The sequence below is a fragment of the Pipistrellus kuhlii genome, unplaced genomic scaffold, assembly GCF_014108245.1.
Source record: "Pipistrellus kuhlii isolate mPipKuh1 unplaced genomic scaffold, mPipKuh1.p scaffold_m20_p_6, whole genome shotgun sequence".
Taxonomy (NCBI): Eukaryota; Metazoa; Chordata; class Mammalia; order Chiroptera; family Vespertilionidae; genus Pipistrellus; species Pipistrellus kuhlii.
This window is the reverse complement of record NW_023425562.1, coordinates 74208462-74225779: the sequence shown is the minus strand read 5'-3', so window position 1 is coordinate 74225779 and position 17318 is coordinate 74208462. Positions and strand designations below refer to the sequence as shown.

The 17318-nt window shown below is 42.6% G+C and overlaps 1 protein-coding gene, 1 long non-coding RNA gene and 3 other non-coding genes across 7 annotated transcripts in view; 1 reads left to right on the top strand and 4 right to left on the bottom strand.

Annotated features, from left to right (window-relative positions):
- Positions 1-10326: 10326 nt before the first annotated feature.
- LOC118707433 lies at positions 10327-13098 on the bottom strand. 2 transcript variants are annotated; one of them, XR_006740277.1, is made up of 6 exons: positions 12961-13098; positions 12510-12619; positions 11184-11298; positions 10984-11080; positions 10790-10873; positions 10327-10461 (listed from the first exon to the last, which is right to left on the bottom strand). It is a non-coding gene; the product is annotated as an uncharacterized LOC118707433 (long non-coding RNA). The 2 variants fall into 2 exon arrangements; XR_006740276.1 differs by lacking the exon at positions 10984-11080 and having other exon boundaries at positions 12961-13097.
- LOC118708574 lies at positions 11026-11118 on the bottom strand. Its single transcript, XR_004984640.1, has one exon. It is a non-coding gene; the product is annotated as a small nucleolar SNORD12/SNORD106 (small nucleolar RNA).
- LOC118708576 lies at positions 11373-11461 on the bottom strand. Its single transcript, XR_004984642.1, has one exon. It is a non-coding gene; the product is annotated as a small nucleolar SNORD12/SNORD106 (small nucleolar RNA).
- Positions 12701-12792, bottom strand: LOC118708575. Its single transcript, XR_004984641.1, has one exon. It is a non-coding gene; the product is annotated as a small nucleolar SNORD12/SNORD106 (small nucleolar RNA).
- Positions 13099-13322: 224 nt separating the features above from the next.
- Positions 13323-17318, top strand: part of ZNFX1 (zinc finger NFX1-type containing 1) — a 29941-nt gene continuing 25945 nt past the window's right edge. Inside the window, exons 1-2 of one of the 2 annotated variants that reach the window (XM_036417650.2) lie at positions 13323-13647; positions 16043-16157. In XM_036417650.2, the coding sequence (XP_036273543.1) occupies positions 16097-16157 (61 nt within the window). In that variant the 5' untranslated portion in view covers positions 13323-13647; positions 16043-16096. Of the gene's footprint in view, positions 13648-14947; positions 15088-16042; positions 16158-17318 lie in introns of those variants that run through there. The other variant, XM_036417652.2, reaches the window with a different exon arrangement.

The window sequence follows — 17318 nt, the reverse complement described above, 5'->3', positions numbered from 1 at the left end:
AAAGCCTAAGCCACTGAACGACGGGCCACTATGGGGCGCACTAACCACCAGGGCAGATGCTCAATGCAGGTGCTGTCCCCTGGTGGTCAGTGCACTCCCATAGCCAAGCTCCTACGGTCCCTCCCCCCACCAGCCACCCCAATCGGCCCTGATGACTACCAGGCTGCAGGAACCCACCCATGCATGAATTTATGCACTGGACCTCTAGTATTTTTGTAAGTAAAAGAAGAAGGAAGAGTAAAAAGATAGAGGATCTATATATTTGATTTACCAATGTTTTAACTACCAAGAAAGAATAAAGAAGAGAGAAAGAAGAGGGAGAAAGAGAGAGAGAGAGAGAGAGAGAGAGAGAGAGAGAGAGAGAGAGAGAGAAAGAGAGAGACTCTATCGATGTAAGGGCCAAGTATGGGCAGACAGCCACTCCTGACCAGGACATGTCCCTGAGCAATCCCCATGACAAGGCCCAGCAGCCTCCTGTAGTTTCCAGCCTCCTTTAACTGGTTTCTCTCTGTTAGTCCAGGTTTGAAGCCTTCAAAATAACTGGTGACCCAGTTCCCAGAAAAACTTCCCTTGCTATCCTTTTGTAAAGGCCCTGGGGGCTGTGGGGCTCTTGGCAGATGCCACAACCGTGGGCACAAAGAGCTTATTCTCCTCTTAGCAGGGAGAGGGAGGCCCGTCAAAATACAGAGCGCTGTCCAGCTGAGGTTGGGCACCTCTCTCTCTGATGGTCTGGGCTGCAGGGCACTGTACTCTGGGTGGGGGCAGAAGGATGCAGGTCAGTCTCCCTTCACCGTTCAGGTCTGTCTCTGATATGTATTGCTGCTTAATTAACCACCTCAGAACTTAGAGGTTTAAACAACGACTTATTATTATCCCTCATAGTCTTATGGGTTGACTGGGCTCAGCTGGTGGTTCTTGCTTGGGACTCTCTCATGCAGTTGCAGGCAGAAAGCAGCTGAGGCTGATGTCATCTCAAGGCTTCATCGGGCTGGACATCCAAAGTGGTTTCTTCGCTCACCTATCTGCTGCCCCAACTGAGATGGCTGGAACAACCGGGGACCTGCTGACCATCTTGTTCTCTCCATATAGTCTTTCCACATGGCTAGGTTGGGCTTCCTCACATCATGGCATCTCAGAATCATCAAACATATTCATCAAATATATCTGGCTTAGCCCAGAGCAGTGTTCCAAACGTCAAGGTGAAAGTTGTAGGGCTTCTTAGGACCTAGCTCAGAAATCACGCATGCCACTTCTGTTGCTGCATTCTATTGGGTACACAGGGCCAGCCCAGAATGAAGGTGGGAGGAGCTACTCAAGTGTATGGTTCTTTAAAAAATTTTTTTTTTTTTATTGATTTCAGAGAGGAAGGAAGAGGGAGAGAGTGATAGAAGCTTCAATGATGAGGGAGAATCATCAATCAGTTGCCTCCTACATATCCCCCACTGGAAATTGAGCCCACAACCCAGGCTTGTGCACTTGACCAAAAGCGAACCTGGGACCCTTCAGTCTAAAGGCCAACACTCTATCCAATGAGATAAACCAGCGGGGGCAAGGGTATGGTTCTTGATGGGCCATCTTTGGAGGCCAGCCATGCCTTAGTCTCTTTGAGTCTTCCTCAACTTCTGGTTTCAAATTAATGAAGTGCCCTCAAACTCATACCTGGGTCCCTTCTCCCGCTGAGTGATCTCAGTCAGTCTAAATACCTATATGCTGACAACTCTCAAATTTACATCTGACTTTGATCTCTAACTGCTACTCAATATCTCTCCTTGTGTGTCTCACAGAGACCACAGCGTTAGCAGCTCTAAAACCACCTCCCACCCCCTGCTCTCAAAAACTTCACAAAAGAATTTATATGGATAGCTAATAATTGCACATGAAATGATACCCAATATCATTAGTCTAGAAAAATAAGAATTCAAATCACAATGAGATACCACTATACAGCCATCAGAGTGCCTAAAATTAGAAAGGCTGATCACAAGTGTTGGCGAGAATGTGGAGCAACAGGAACTCTCATTCACTGGTGGGAGGGATACACAATGTGGCAAACCAGTTTCTCAAAAGTTAAACACAGACCTACAATATGACATGACCCAGCTAATCCACGCCTAGGCATTCACACATTTGTCCCACGGAGACTTAGACACACACATTTCCCAACAGCTTCATTTGCAATCACCAGAAACTAGAGACAACCTAAAAAGCTCATCAATAAGTGAATGGATAAACAAATCGTGGTCCTTCCATTCAAAGGGATACTACAAAGTAATAAAAAAGAACAAATTATTGATACCTGAGACATCGCCCACACCCAAAATATGAGTACATACTGTACAATTCCATTTATATACATTAGAGAAAGTATAAACTAATTTATCTTTAAAAATACATTTTATTGATTTTCTTACAGAGAGGAAGGGAGAGGGATAGAGTTTGAAACATTGATGAGAAAGAAACACCCATCAGCTGCCTCCAGCACACCCCCACTTGGGGACATGCCTGCAACCTAGGTACATGCCCTTGACCTGGGACCCTTGAGTCTGCAGGCTGAGACTCTAGCCACTGAGCCAAACCAGTTGAGGCAAAACTAATTTATAGTGACAGAAATAGGTCAGTGGTGGGAAGGAAGGAAAGAAGGAATTCCAAAAGGGGTCAGGGGTGGATGATGGATTTGGAAGTGATGGTTATCGTAATTGTGGTAAAGGTTTAAAGCATGTATACATATGTCAAAACTAATCTAATGATACACCTTAAATATGTTCCATATGATGTACTTCAATTATACCTCAATACAGTTTGAAAAAATGAATCAAAAGGGAAAAAATCAACAAAAAAGACACGTTTGAAAGAATATACACCAAACTGCTAGCAGGGCAGGAACTATCTATCACCTGTTACGTTACATGCAGCTTCCTCGTTTAAATTAATTTTTTAAATATATTTTATTGATTTTTTACAGCGAGGAAGAGAGAGGGATAGAAAGTTAGAAACATCGATGAGAGAGAATCATCGATCAGCCGCCTCTTGCACACCCCCTGCTGGAGATGTTTCCTCAGCCAAGGTACATGCCCTTGACCGGAATCGAATCCGGGACATTTCAGTCCGCAGGCCGACGCTCTATCCACTGAGCCAAACCGGTTTCAGCCCTAGTTTAAATTATTTACAACCATACATTACTTTCAAGTTTAAGAGAAAGCACAATACTTTTTTTTTTTTTTTTTTTTTTTTTTTTTGCCCCCCAGCCTCTGCCTAGCCCTCAGGAGCTGTCACACGCCCCCAAACAGACCAGGTTACTCTGACCAACAAAGACACCTCCTGGATTGGAGCCAAGGATTTCTGGGGCAAATTCCCATCCGGAGACAATGACAACTGTGCTCCTTCAGAACAGGGACTTTATTTACACCTTATGTCTACATTCCAAACTGGGGCCCACCGTCAGGGGATGATTGCCCAGGAAGATAATGGGCTCATTAATCTCTGCCCAAGACTGGACTCCCCCTGCCAACTTCCCATCTGGGTAATTAAACCAGCTGGCAGCCCCTTATCAGCCTCCAGGGCGTCTCCAGGGCCAAGGGACAGGGCACCTGTGGAAGGCACACTTGGCTTCTTCAGAGGGGCCGTTTCCTGGGTGACTTTAGGACAAGCAAGCTGAGCCCAGACTGGGGTCCTCAGTCTTGACTTGGCTAGGGTCCAAGACTCAAGGCAGTCTTGGCATGTCAAGGGGTTCGGAAGAGCTGTCTGAGCTTCTGTGCGGTGTGGTTGCCCGTGTGTGTGCTCTTATTTTTCCTAACCTCACCCTAACCATTGGTTCCTTGAGTGCCTCAGGAGTTGGCTACCCTACAGCCCATCCACCTCTTCCCACAACCTTCTTTCTTCCTTGATATGTTTCAGGGGAGTTCCAAGATGTTTCAGGGGAGTGCCACCTCCCCATGCTCAGACGGTAAATTTTTTTGATGCCTAATTCAGTGGAAGGTGGTGCCTGCTTATGTGAGGAACCATAAGTAACTGAAATGGAAGATTCACTTGAACTTAAACTTTTTGGTGTTAAGAATGAACTTGGTGCCCTAGCCAGTTTCGCTCAGTGGATAGAGCATCGGCCTGCGGACTGAAGGGTCCTAAGTTCAATTCTGGTCAAGGGCACATGCCTGGGTTGCAGGCTTTATCCCTGTGTGGGATGTGCAAGAAGCAGCTGATCAATACTTCTTTTTCAACATTGATGTTTCTATCTCTCCCCCTCCCCTTCCTCTCTGGAATAAAAAATATTTTTTAAAAAAAATAATAATTGGCAACGTGTAGGTTCTTTTTAAAATTTTATATTATTTTTTATATTTATGTATTTTTTACTATTCCCATTCCCCCTGCCCCTCCCGTTTGGCAACCATCAACTGGTTCTCTAGATCTGTTCCTGTTTTGTTATGTTTTTTCATTTTTGTTTTTTTAGATTCCACATGTGACAGCATACAGTATTTGTCTTTCTCTGTCTGACTTATTTCACTCAGCATAATGCCCTCTAGGTCCTTCTATATTATTGTAAATGGCAAGATTTCATTCTTTTTTATTGTTGACTAATATTCCATTGTATATGTAAACCAGTGTTTTTCAACCTTTTTTGGGCAAAGGTACACTTGTTTCATGAAAAAAATCACGAGGCACACCACCATTAGAAAATGTTAAAAAATTTAACTCTGTGCCTATATTGACTATATATAAAGTAATTCTCTTGAATAGGAATCAAATAAACACAAAGAAAGTATTTTATAATTACTTTATTATGAAATATTAAGTAAACAAAATAGTGAAAAATTATAAAATTCTTGTCTTGTCTGCACCTACGGCACAGTGGTTGAAAAACGCTGATGTAAACCACATCTTTATCTGTTTATCTATTGATGGACATTTAGGTTGCTTATATAACGTGGCTATTACTAGCAATGCAGCAAGGCAAATCTTGTTAGGGCTTAACCCTCACTGCCATGCAGAGCATGGTGCAGCAGCAGCAGCCCTGGGGGCGCTCGTTGGAAATGCTGAATCTCAGACCCCACCCAGCTTCTTGAACCAGAGTCTTCATTTCAACAAGAATTCTGGTGATTTGAATACATTCATTCTCAATCCTGGCTGGACATTAGAAGCTGCTGGGGAGTTTTTTTCTGAAGCCAATGCCTAGGATCCTCTGATATTTTGATTCAATTGATCTGGGATATGATCTGGACAGCAGTATTTTTTTTTTTTTACAGTATAACATATATTTAATAAAGCACACTAACTTTAGATGGACAGCTTGGTATATTTTACTCATGTAACCAGCACAGAGACCATTTATATAGCATCTCAGAAAGTTCACTTTTTTTTTTTTTTTCACTCTGAGAAACATACTTTATTTTATTTTATTTTTTATATATATTTTATTGATTTTGTACAGAGAGGAAGGGAGAGAGATAGAGAGTTAGAAACACCAATGAGAGAGAGTCATCAATCAGCTGCCTCTTGCACACCCCCTACTGGGGATGTGCCGAAACCAAGGTACAAGCCCTTGACCAGAATAGAACCCGGGACCCTTCAGTCCCCAAGCCGATGCTCTATCCATTAAGCCAAACCGGCCTCGGCTGAGAAACATATTTTAGAAAGCTGTACAAAGCACTCTGATCTACTCACCCACCAAAATCCAACTCTTTATCTTTAACACACAGAACCTACCTGACCCCCTGGAAGGATGTGAGGATGAGACAGGAATATGAATGGAAAACGGCTTGGAAAGAGAAGATGGAATGACAAGAAAGTTCACTCTTGACCCTTCAAGGTAGAGTGCCCAGGAATAAAGGGTTTTTCCAGGACATGGGACTTTCAGTACTAAAACCAAGGTCACCCTGCTTCAAGGTCTACACTCCAGGCCACCTTCAGGTAAACATTTAGCCAATTTTTATCTACTGGTAATTTTAAGAGTTGTCCAGATGACTCTACAGGGCTGACTTTGGAGTGTATCAACATCCCCCACCAGGAGGCCTCGTGAAACTCATTTAAACAATCCAGTGCTAAAAATAATAAATAAATAAATAAATAAATAAATAATCAATCCAGTGCTCCTGCAGGGATGGTTTCTTTAGCATCTTTTCTGGGTTAGGTGCATCTCACCCAAACTCTTCTGCATCAAAAGAGTTTTTAAGAGCTTAGGATTTGGCATCAGATAATATATTGGTTAGACAATTAATATTAGGTAGAGGCTTTTCTCTGACTTCAGCTGAGGTGCATCACTGCCCAGCTTTTCCAGTAATAATCAGCAAATTAGAAGATGTTTCACTTGGGAGAACTTCACCTAGGTTTGCAATTGCTTAATTAGGGACTCAGCATATGGAAGAAGATTTAAAAGGGGGAAGGGAGGCACCAGAAAAACACACAATTATTTTAAATGGATCTGAAAGAGGAAGAGAACTCAACTTTTTCACTTTTTCTAGATTAAAAAATAAAAAGCCCTAGTGGCAGCACCCCATGGTTAAATTAAATAAGCTTGACATTAAATTGCCAACTCCACTCATCCCCCTATTTTGCTAATATCTTTGGTGGCTATTGTTTGTTCATAGGACAGGGTTGTTGTTTTTTCTGAGCATCTTTATTGAGCTTTCATGCCAGGTATTTTTCATACTGCATTTTTGCAGCTATCCAGTGAGACTTTTTTTTTTAATGGGTTCCGTTTTACAGGTAAGAAAACTGAAGCAAGAAAAAATTACATGATTTTCTAAGGTCTCACAGTTGGGAAGTGATTGTTCCCAGGATGGGATGCCAATCCGAATGAGATTAGTATTTGGGGCGGGTATGGGATTTGGAGGACTGACTCAAATATCCTTTCCCTTCTCAGCAACACTCCGAGTCCCACAGCATTTCCTGTGACTTTTCCTAGCTGGAAAGTCTGTTATTTTAATATTAGTTCTGTTTTCTTTTCTAAATTTTACATATTTTTCACAACAGCCATATATTATTTTTATGTTCTGAAACATTCAATGTTTTTATGTGCACCTTGATAGACTGCAAGAATCATTTTTTAAATTACATAAACAAGTTTTATTTATATCTTTCAAATTTTTCCTGAAAGCCATTTTATCTTAAAATGGAAACTTTTTTCATAAATTACATATTCTTTACTTTTAACTTTTTATTCATATGAGAGAGAGAGAGAGAGAGAGAGAGAGAGAGAGAGAGAGAGAGAGAGAGAGAGAGAGAAAGGTCAATTGCTGTTCCACTCATTCATGCATTCATTGACTCTTGTACATGCCCTGACTGGGGATTGAACCCACAACCTTGGCTTATCAAGATTACATTCTAACCAACTGAGCTACCCAGCCAGGGCCAAAAATAATATAGTTTAATGATAAGTCCTCTCTGGCATTGCTGGAGCGTTCTTCATTATTCCTCAATGAGAAAGGTCCCTGAAACAGGTATCAGGAGAAATCTACCATGTGTTCTTGGACAAGTCAAGCTCTCTCTCTGGGACTCAGTTTCCTGAATATATAAAATGAGGCTAGAGTAGAGGGGCAAAATAATTTCCAACAGCTCTTATATCTCTGGAAGGTGATGTCTAAAAGTTACCAAATATACCTTAAGACATAAACAGGAGAGGCAAATACTTTTCTTCCTCAAGAGTCATACGTTAGTAGCCTCATTAAGAGGGGACCAGCTCTAAGACAAGTTCCTTGAGTGAAATTCTTTCATGTCTGTGTGTCACAGAAAGTTATTTTTATGTTAACACTGTGGTGGGTATTGCTCATTCCATATTACCAGTTTATTGTTGCCTTGAACGTTTTTTAAAATTGTGATAAAAATACACACAATATAAAATGTACTATCTTTACCATTTTGTTTATAGTTCAGTAGCTTTAAGTTATGCAACCAATCTCCAGAATTTTCTCATCTTGTAAAACTGAAACTCTATACCCATTGAACAACTCTCAGGAGGGGGAAGGGGGTGCACAACCACTTTCTACTGTTTTTAACTTTGTTTCTGAGTTTGTCTACTCTAGATTTCTCATATAAATGGAATACTTTTCGTCTTTTGGGAACTGGCTTATTTTAAGGGTATCTTTAAGGCTATCCACCTTTTAGCACGTGTTAAGATTTTCCTCCCTTTTTAAGGTTGAAAGTAATATTGTTGTATGTATAGATCACCTTTTGTTTAATCTATTCATGTTGATGGATATTTAGACTGCTTCCACCTTTTTGCTATTGTGAATAACCGTTATGAATATGGGTGTATAGCTACCTCTTTGAGACCCTTTCAATTCCTTTGGGTAAATACCAAGTGAAATTGCTGGATCACATGGGAGTTCCATTTTTAATTTAAAAAATATATTTTTATTTTTCCAAGAGAATAAGGGAGAGAAATAGAAACATCAATTGGCTGCCTCCTGTCTCATACTAGGGTTTGGGGCCCCAACCCAGGCATGTGCCCTAACTGGGAATCTTAACCATGACCTCTTGGTTCCTGGGTCAACATTCAACCACTGAGCCACACTGGCTGGGTCTTCTAATTTTTAAGGATTTGCCATACCATTTCTCATAGTTGCTAAGCCATTTACATTCTACCAAGAGTGCATAAAGGCCCCAATTTCCCTACATCCTCACCAACCTTATTTTCTGCTTTATTTTTTGGATATTTTTTCCATTGATTTTAGGAGAGGAGATAAACAATGAGAAAGCCACTCAACTGGGCATCCTGTTTTGTGACCCAGAAGTGACAGAGCTCTCAAACTGGACTAGGGGCCATGTAAGGCCTATACATGAGTTGCTCAGTCTTCAGTTTATAAACTTGGAATCAAATGCCAATATTTGGATTTCTGGCTTCCTTTTAAAATGGGAAGCCCTGGCCATGCTGGTAGTAATGCCTCACTATAGACCTAAGGGAATGTGGGAAAGTGAAGATTGATTACTGGGATGTTAGATTGAAAGGAAAGGATGGAGGTAAATGTTTTTTGTTGCATAATTGTCAGCACCCCATGATCCAGGCCTAGGCAACTGGCCCTTTCTCAGGCTCCCCTGCTGTAGTTCCCAGCTCTGGTGGCAGGATCTAAAAAGCCTGCCAGGCTCCAATCTCTCCCCTTCCTAATCCGAGTGTGGAAGCATCCCTCCAAAGCCTAGAAAAAACAATTTTAAATCCAAAATATAGCATTTGAGAAGCTAATATACCCATCAGGTGGGCACTACCTCCCTAGCTCCCTGAAGCAAATGAGGGTCAGAAATGTGAACCACTAGTCACATGGCTAATAAGCAGTAGAGCCAGAATCCAAAGCCAAACCTGTTTCAACTAAATACTTTTAAAATACATTTTGATTTTTTACAGAAAGGGACAGGCAGTTAGAAACAATTGAGAAACCTCAGCTGTCTCCTGCACACCTACTAGGATGTGCCTGCAATCACAGTACATTCCTTGACTGGAATCTGAACCTGGGATCAAGTCCGCAGGCCAACGCTCTATCCACAGAGCCAAACCAGTTATAGGGCCAAATCAATACTTTAAAAAAAAAAAATATCTTTGACTTTGGAGATGTTTGAGAATCATTGATTTGGCTGCCTGCTCCTACTGGGGATCAAACCTGCACCCAGGCACATGCCCTTGACTGGAACAGAACCTGGGACCCTTCAGTGTGCAGGCTGACTGTCCACTGTGCCAAACGAGCTGGTGCCATACCTTTTAGTTACTATACAATTGACTTTTTCATGTCTATGATCTTCAACATATGCATAGCCTGCAGATCCCAGGTCCAATCCTGGTCAAGGGCATGTACCTTGGTTGTGGGCACATACCCAGTAGGGAGTGTGCAAGAGGCAGCTGATTGATGACTCATTGATGTTTCTCTTATCTGTCTCCCTTCCTCTTTACAAAATCAAAATATATTTTAAAAAATAAATGAAAAAATATTTAAAAACAAAACGTGACTACCTAACACCAAAAAAATACTCATGCTGTTACTTTACACTTTTGCCCCCTAGAAGAACTTCTGGCAATCTCTGATCATTTCCCCATCAAGCTGTCTTTTCCCAGAATGTCAAGGTAATAAGAGCATGCAAGCATTTGAGACTGGCTTCTTCCCTCAAGGTAATGTCTTTGGGATGCATCAAGTTATCCCATGTAACCAGTTCATTCCTCTATAAAGACCAAGGACAATTACTAATTGAACACTTACCCCATACCAAGTGCTACACTAAGCATTCTCAGATCTCATACCCATTTTACAGATAATTTTTCTAGGAATACTAAAAACTTCAATGCTTACCACTGTTTGAAAATTATAGATTTGGTCAGTGTTTCTTAATCCCCAATAACCAACTCCAAGAGCATTTTGATTTTAGAAACTTTTTATTTTCCTTTTTCAGATAGGAAGCCTACAAATTTTATTATGCTTTATCAGGAAAATACATGATCAGTCTTTCCCAAGAGGCCTTGTATTTCACCTCCATGGGCCAGGCCAGAAACTGGAAAGAAAAGAGATTACAATTAGGTAATTCAATTCCCTCTATTGAGATAACCTGTCTATTCTGCACCTGAGACAAATCCAACATACCAAAAGGTTTTTGTTGATTCTAGGGGGAGAGGCACCAATGCATTACTCAGGAAATGGATAAAAGGTTAGGAAAGTAACTTTCAAATGGCAAAAACTGCAGACAGCAAACATTTAATGAGTGATCATTGATAAAGGATAAAGGGGTGTTCTGTGAGCAAACTCAACACTCCTGAACACTAGCACATTTAATAGTCATTATTTATTAGAGGGTTGACACCAACCATTTGCAGAAACCTTACCTGCTACCGGACAGACTGAACCAAGCCAAGAGGAAGTTCCGACTAAAATTCTTTCTGACCAATGGCACACACAAGGTTCCTGACCTGCATAGTTAAAAGATAAAGCAAAGATAAATGACCTGGATGTGCTAAGAGTAAAACAAAACAAAAAACACCCTATAGAGCCCAATCTCCACTTCAAAACAAAAACCCACATATAGAAACATGGTCTTGAAAACTGGGCTAGAAGTTCTTGGGCCAATGCATCAGACAAAAACTGGCAAATAGTTTAGTTAGATCAACATGGTCGATCTGATGGGGAAAAAAGTTATGTCATCAGCTGCAATGACCACAGTTGAGCCACAGAAAAGAGCAAAGGGGATAGCCTCACATTCAAAAGGAAAGCAGTCACTACCTCCTCCATTATCCGGATTCTCTGTCCATTCAGCCATGTGGGCATGGGCACTTAGAGAACTGTGCACTTCATTTCCACAATCCTGGATTTATCTTGCTGTCTGCCAACAGTAAACCTGGGAAAAACAAAACATAAGGGCCTCCAATCAATGAAATGTCCTAGGAAGTGGGGGATTCAAGAGGCGCTCAAACTGGCATATCAGAGAAACTGGCTTAGAGAAGCTGAATCACCACGGTCGATCTGCCGGGGAAAAAAGTTCAGTCATCATATATGCCAGTACAAAGTTCTGGAACTCTACAGATACACAAAGTCCTGAATTAGAAATGATAATGTTGGTATATTTCTGCACTTTAGACAAACAAACCTGCCTTCTGAACATATAATAATTTGATACAGACCTGCAGCTGGAAAGAGCCAGCTTTTGACCAAGTGTCATGTCAGGATCTTACATTTTAATGACACATCTCCCAAGAAGTCCTGCCCTTAGGGGCATCAATCCTGGATTCCAGAGTTAGGCACATGGGAATTGGTCGATTCCTATCAGTGTACATGCCCAGGTTGCAGACTAAATCCCCACTAGGGGGCATGTGGGGGGCAGCCAACTTTCCCCTCGCAAAGCTCAATACTTAACCACTCGTTAGCTTGTTCCCTAAATACCATCTCTATATGCTATTCTTGTGTTACTGCATTTAGCCTTTGTTCAATCCTAGAGATTTGTCACCTCATTTAACTCAAATGCAACAATTTTCAACCAGTATGCCACAGGAATAGGTGTGTACAGGAGGCAACCGATCAACGAGTTACACAACATTGATGTTTCTCTCTATCCCTCTCCCTTTTTTTAAACAAAAAACAAGAGCTAAAAACAATTGTTCTGTGTGACTGGATCAAAAGTACACTATTTTGTTAAATCGAAAAAAATATATTTAGTGTGCCGAAAAACTTTAGGAACCAGTTAATGTGTGCCACAGATAGAAAAAAAGGTTGAAAATCGCTGCTCTCATTTATAAAGCTGCAAATTTTGCTAATCTCAATCTACTGAGATCTTGCTGGCATGTTTGGCTCAATCTCAAATGCTCTAGTCTAGAGGTTTGTTACCTCAACTTTAAAGAGTTTATTCCACTTTGGAAGATTACTTCTCTTCAATGTTTTTTCAGCAACGTAGGTCTTATATTACATTCCTGAGGATTATAATAAAGCATTTAAAGAATACCTAATACATGCTTAATACAAATTAGCTTTAATTTATTTCCCAGTTCCGCTAGCAAAGGAAGCAGTTCCCGAGAGCACGTGGTTCTTACAGTAGGCCAGGGGACACATGCTTACCCTAGAGGTCAGGAGGCCAAAGGTTCTCGATGTCTACACGAGGTTCCTTTGGAGGCCCAGCAAGGGCCCTTTCCTTCAAGATCCATTCTGTACCTTTGGATCACGCTCATCTGCGAGACAACAACAAAAAAAAAAAGGCATCAGTCGCCATCTTCCCACAGTAGAAAAGGAACATGGCCGGGCCTTTTGAGGCCGGTGTATCAGAACCAACTGGCAAGTATTCAAAGAAAATCAACATGGTCGATTAGATGGGGAAAAAAGTAAAGTCATCATTTTCACCAGCCAAGGACTCCTCAGGTCTGTGCGTGGGTCTTCCCAACTCTAAGAGATCTCACCCACGGCCCTAGGTCTATTAGGATCAGAGCAAGAGGAGCCACGCACGGGCAGGGGAGGTGGGAAGAGAAAGGGAGAAACGGAGATGTCGAAGGGAAAATCGTAGATCTCAACTCACCACACACAGCAATAACCCTGAGATCCCGAGGCGGGGTGACATCAGATGATGATGACGCATGGGAACGGATATGCTAGAAGGAAGGCGAGGTGAATGCAAAAGAGCGAGCCGGTCACAGGACCTCCCTTATATAACCAGAAGGGGGCCCTCTTTGCGCCTGCGCGATGGTACACGTCACTTCCGGTTTCCCGAGGCAGCGCAGGAAATGTAGTCTCCAACGAGATCTGATGGTAGTCCGGGCCGCTCTAGCTCCGCCCCCTTCCCCTTACACACTGGGCCGCTCGGGCGCGTCGGCCTCGCCGCCATGTCGCGCCTCACACGCATCCAGCAGCCCCTGGGTTCGCCCCGCTTTCGGGGCCGGCCGAGGCTTACGAAGAACGTGTGCACGGCGAGCCCGCCCCCCGCAGTCTCCGCCCCCCCCGCGCCCGCCCCAGGCGTGGTGGGGAGCTGAGGCGACGCCCGCCCGCCCCGGCTGCGTCTGAGGGCGGGGGAGCGGACAGTGCCAGGGCCCCTCCTCCTCCTCCTCCTGCTCCGGTCCTCGCGTCAGCCCGCCCTGCCTCCCCCTTCTTCCCCGCCCCGTGTTTGTGAGGAAAGGAAACCGAAAGCGCAGCGCCGGGCGGAGTCGCAGGGTCCGAACTCCAGAGCAGACCAGGCGGCGGCGGCGGCGGGAGGACGCGCAGTAGCCGGGTGAGTGACCCCTGACCCGCGCCCCGGCCCTCGCGACCCCCGGCGCCCGCCGCGGGCACCCCGCCGCCTCCTCAGACCCCGGCGTTCCCGTTTCCCTTCTCAGCACCTGTTACTTCCATCACTTTTCTCCGGGCCCCCATCTTCCACCTCAGAGTCCCTGTCCCTTCTCCTCACGCCCCTGTATCCCCCTCAGCTTCCCTGCCACCTCCCTCCCCCGCCTCAGCCCCACGTCGGCCCCCAGTGACCTCCTCTGCCTCAGCGCCTCCATTACCCACCCAGTGCCCCCCATCGCCGCCTCTACCTCCCACCCCCATCTCTACCTACCCACCTCCTTCCTCTTTCTCAGTCCTCACCAAGTTCATGTCTTCCCCTCCTCCCCCCCCCCCCCCCATCTTCTACAAAGGACCCTCAACCTCTACACCCCGACTCTGTTTCCAGGTCCCCCGTCACTTCAGCAAGCAACCCAACTGAGCTCAGACACCCCCCCCCCCTTCTTCCTGAGGCCCAATATCTCCCCATCACACAGCCCTGGCTCTCCCTGAACCCATACTATTCCGGTCCGGACGAGGGGGGCTCCCTCCCCCGGGGGCTCCTCCATCCCTTCTTCAACTCTCGGGCCTTGGAGACACCGCCCCCCGCCTCCCCCAAACCCGCTCTGGCCCCTTGTTTCAGCCTCTCTCCTCCGCCCTGTTGATCACCCCGCTATCAGTTGATCCCTGTACCAGCCTGGCCATCGCTGATTTCCTTCTTCCTGCCCTTGAGGCCTGGACTCCCAAAGAAACACACTTTAGTCTGCCTTTTTCATAGCATTTCCTGTTTCTTTCTGCTCCTCCTCCCTTGTATTTTTTTCTTTTCCTTTTCATTCCTTCTATCCCAGAAAATTTCCTAGTTTCTATTTTAGTTTTTTTTTTTTCAACAAGAGAAAGAAAGAATTTTCCCCTCAGATAAATTTTGAAATTGAAAGTAAACTCTAAATATTGAACCTGCGTCATGAGAGCCAAGTTTGATGTGATGAAGCAGATCACCGAAAATATTGCCAGCCGTAAGGAAAGGGACTCTTTTTTTTTTATGAGGATTAAAGCTACTCCTCATAGAGTGCCGAATCTATTCACAGTTTTCAACCGTGAATGTTTAAATAAAAACTCGGTGAGAAAGGAGGTCTCAAAAATCCCCTTGCTGAGGACTGGTGAGCCACCAACTTTTCCCCTGGCCCCACCCCACAGGATGTGTGCGATCGGGTGGAGAAGTTGCCTTAAAGGGGCTTCCTCTTCCTCTTATAGGACCACTCTTAAAATGTATCACGGTAGGAGGAGGAGGAGAAGAGTCCTGCAGATTTTTCTAGCTGGTTGAGGAAACATTCCATAGATGCTAAGCCTCCTGTTTATGGAAACATCTTTTTCTTTCTTTTGATCCAATTTGGCTGCATTCCAAAGAGTAAGGGTAAGGGTTAACTGCTTGTTACTTATTTACAGACTGTAGAGAACTGTGAGCTATAGAATGCTACTATATAACACATGCTGAATAGTGTGATAAATACATGGTTTTTTTTTTTTTTTTATAAAAAATATATATTTTATTGATTTTGCACAGAGAGGAAGGGAGAGAGATAGAGAGTTAGAAACATCGATGAGAGAGAGTCATCGATTGGCTGCCTCTTGCACACTCCCTACTGGGGATATGCCTGCAACCAAGGTACATGCCCTTGACCGGAATCGAACCCGGGACCTTTCAGTCCCCAAGCCGACGCTCTATCCATTGGCCAAACCGGTCTCGGCAAATACATGGTTTTTGCCGTTAACAAAAATGTACTTCTCTCTGTCCTGGCAACAATATTTATCTGCTTTGTGGAAGAGGAAATTGAAACCCAGCAACTGGTTAAGTAATTGGGCCAAAGGCATAAACCAAACAGTAGCTTTGAATGGGAATTAACGACACCTTCCGAAAGTGCAAGGATAAAGAGAAGGGGGAGGGGTAATTTGAGCCTTTGAAATCATCTAACTTGTGAATTTAATGTTTTCATATCATAACTGGGTGTTCACAGAGTTGAACACTGTACCCATGATTAAAATCTGTGTTTAGTCCTAGCTGGTTTGTCTCAGTGGTTAGAGTCGCCCCAAGGACTGAAAGGTCCCGGGTTCAATTACCATCAGAAAGGCAACCCAGAGAAGTGTGTCTCTCTCATAGATGTGTCTCTCTCTTTGTCTCTCCCTTCCACTCTCTCTAAAAATCAATGGAAAAATATCCTCAGGAGAGGATTAACAACAAACGTAATGTGTTTAACTCTTAGTTAACAAATAATTACAATGTGGAGACAGAAGGATTGGTTTAATGATTTTCTGGGTTTTTCTGCTAGATGCTGTGTTTCAAGGGCACTAATTTCTCTTAACCTGTACAGATTTCCAGATAACTTAAAGGAGCGTGATCTCGGAGGAATTCAAGTGATTCAATCATGGAGGACAGAAGACCTTGTCCGGATGTCAGGCCTAGGAATCCCCATACCAACCACAGAGGTGAGCAATGTTTTCTAATTAATGGGAAGGAAATGGAGTTCTCTATGAACAAGCAACAGGCCCACCTAAGCTTGATTGTATCTCTCAAGTAAAGAATGGCTTATTTCTTAGTTATGGTATGATTGACTCTGAAAAACAAGATAGCCTTCCCCTTTCCCTAAGAGATCTAATGATGGGTGCACTTCAAAAAACTTAGTGATGAATGTCAGAAGTGGGAATAACACTGGTTTAGAGCAGCACTATCCAGTAGAAACATAATAGAAGCCAAAAATGTAGTTTAAAAGTTTTCAATCTCTTCCTTCCTCTCTGAAATCAATAAAAATATATTTAAAACAAATCGGGGGAAATACATTTTTTAAATTTAATACTAATTTAATGATTTAGTACTTGTCTTATTTAAGCTAATATATTCAAGTATCATTTTAATATAATTGAATATATTTTTATTATCATAGTACTTTAACAATTTTAATGTTTTTATTTACCTCCCATATAGTCAAGTATTATCATTTTACAGTTTTATCATAAAAATTTTTAAAGAGATATTTAACTTTTTTTGGTATTAACTTCAAAATCCCATTTATTAATTTACACATCTTAATTCAGACTAGCCACATTTAAGATACATAATATCGATACATAGCTAATGATTATGTATTTGATAGCATGTGTCTGGAGTCTTAGCCACCAAAGTGAAGTTAGTTCCAAAAGCATTACTCTACCTCAGTCGTGGTTCTGTTTGCTCAGAACTTTCTAAAACAAAACAACCAAATGAATTTTGCTTTTTGCTAAGCTTGTAATATGTCATGAGTTTAGCTGTGGAACAAATGAGGAAGAACTATAGAATTTTATTTTATGAGCTATACGAATATTGAAATAATGAGAAATGGTACAATTTTCCGTTCTAGTTTCCTAATCAGATCAAAATATTAAAATTGGGACTTTCTTCTGATATTCTGGAAGTTTGAAATCATAATTATAAAAATTTAGAGTTCAGTAGTATACAGTATTCATATTTTACCAAATATTCCCTTGTTTCACATTAAAATTTTCTCTAAAAAGTGCAAAATAAGGAAAAGTACATAAATGGATTTTATATCTAATGTCATTAAGTAGAACTATCATTTTGAATATAATGTGCACTTAAAATTTTCAGTATTT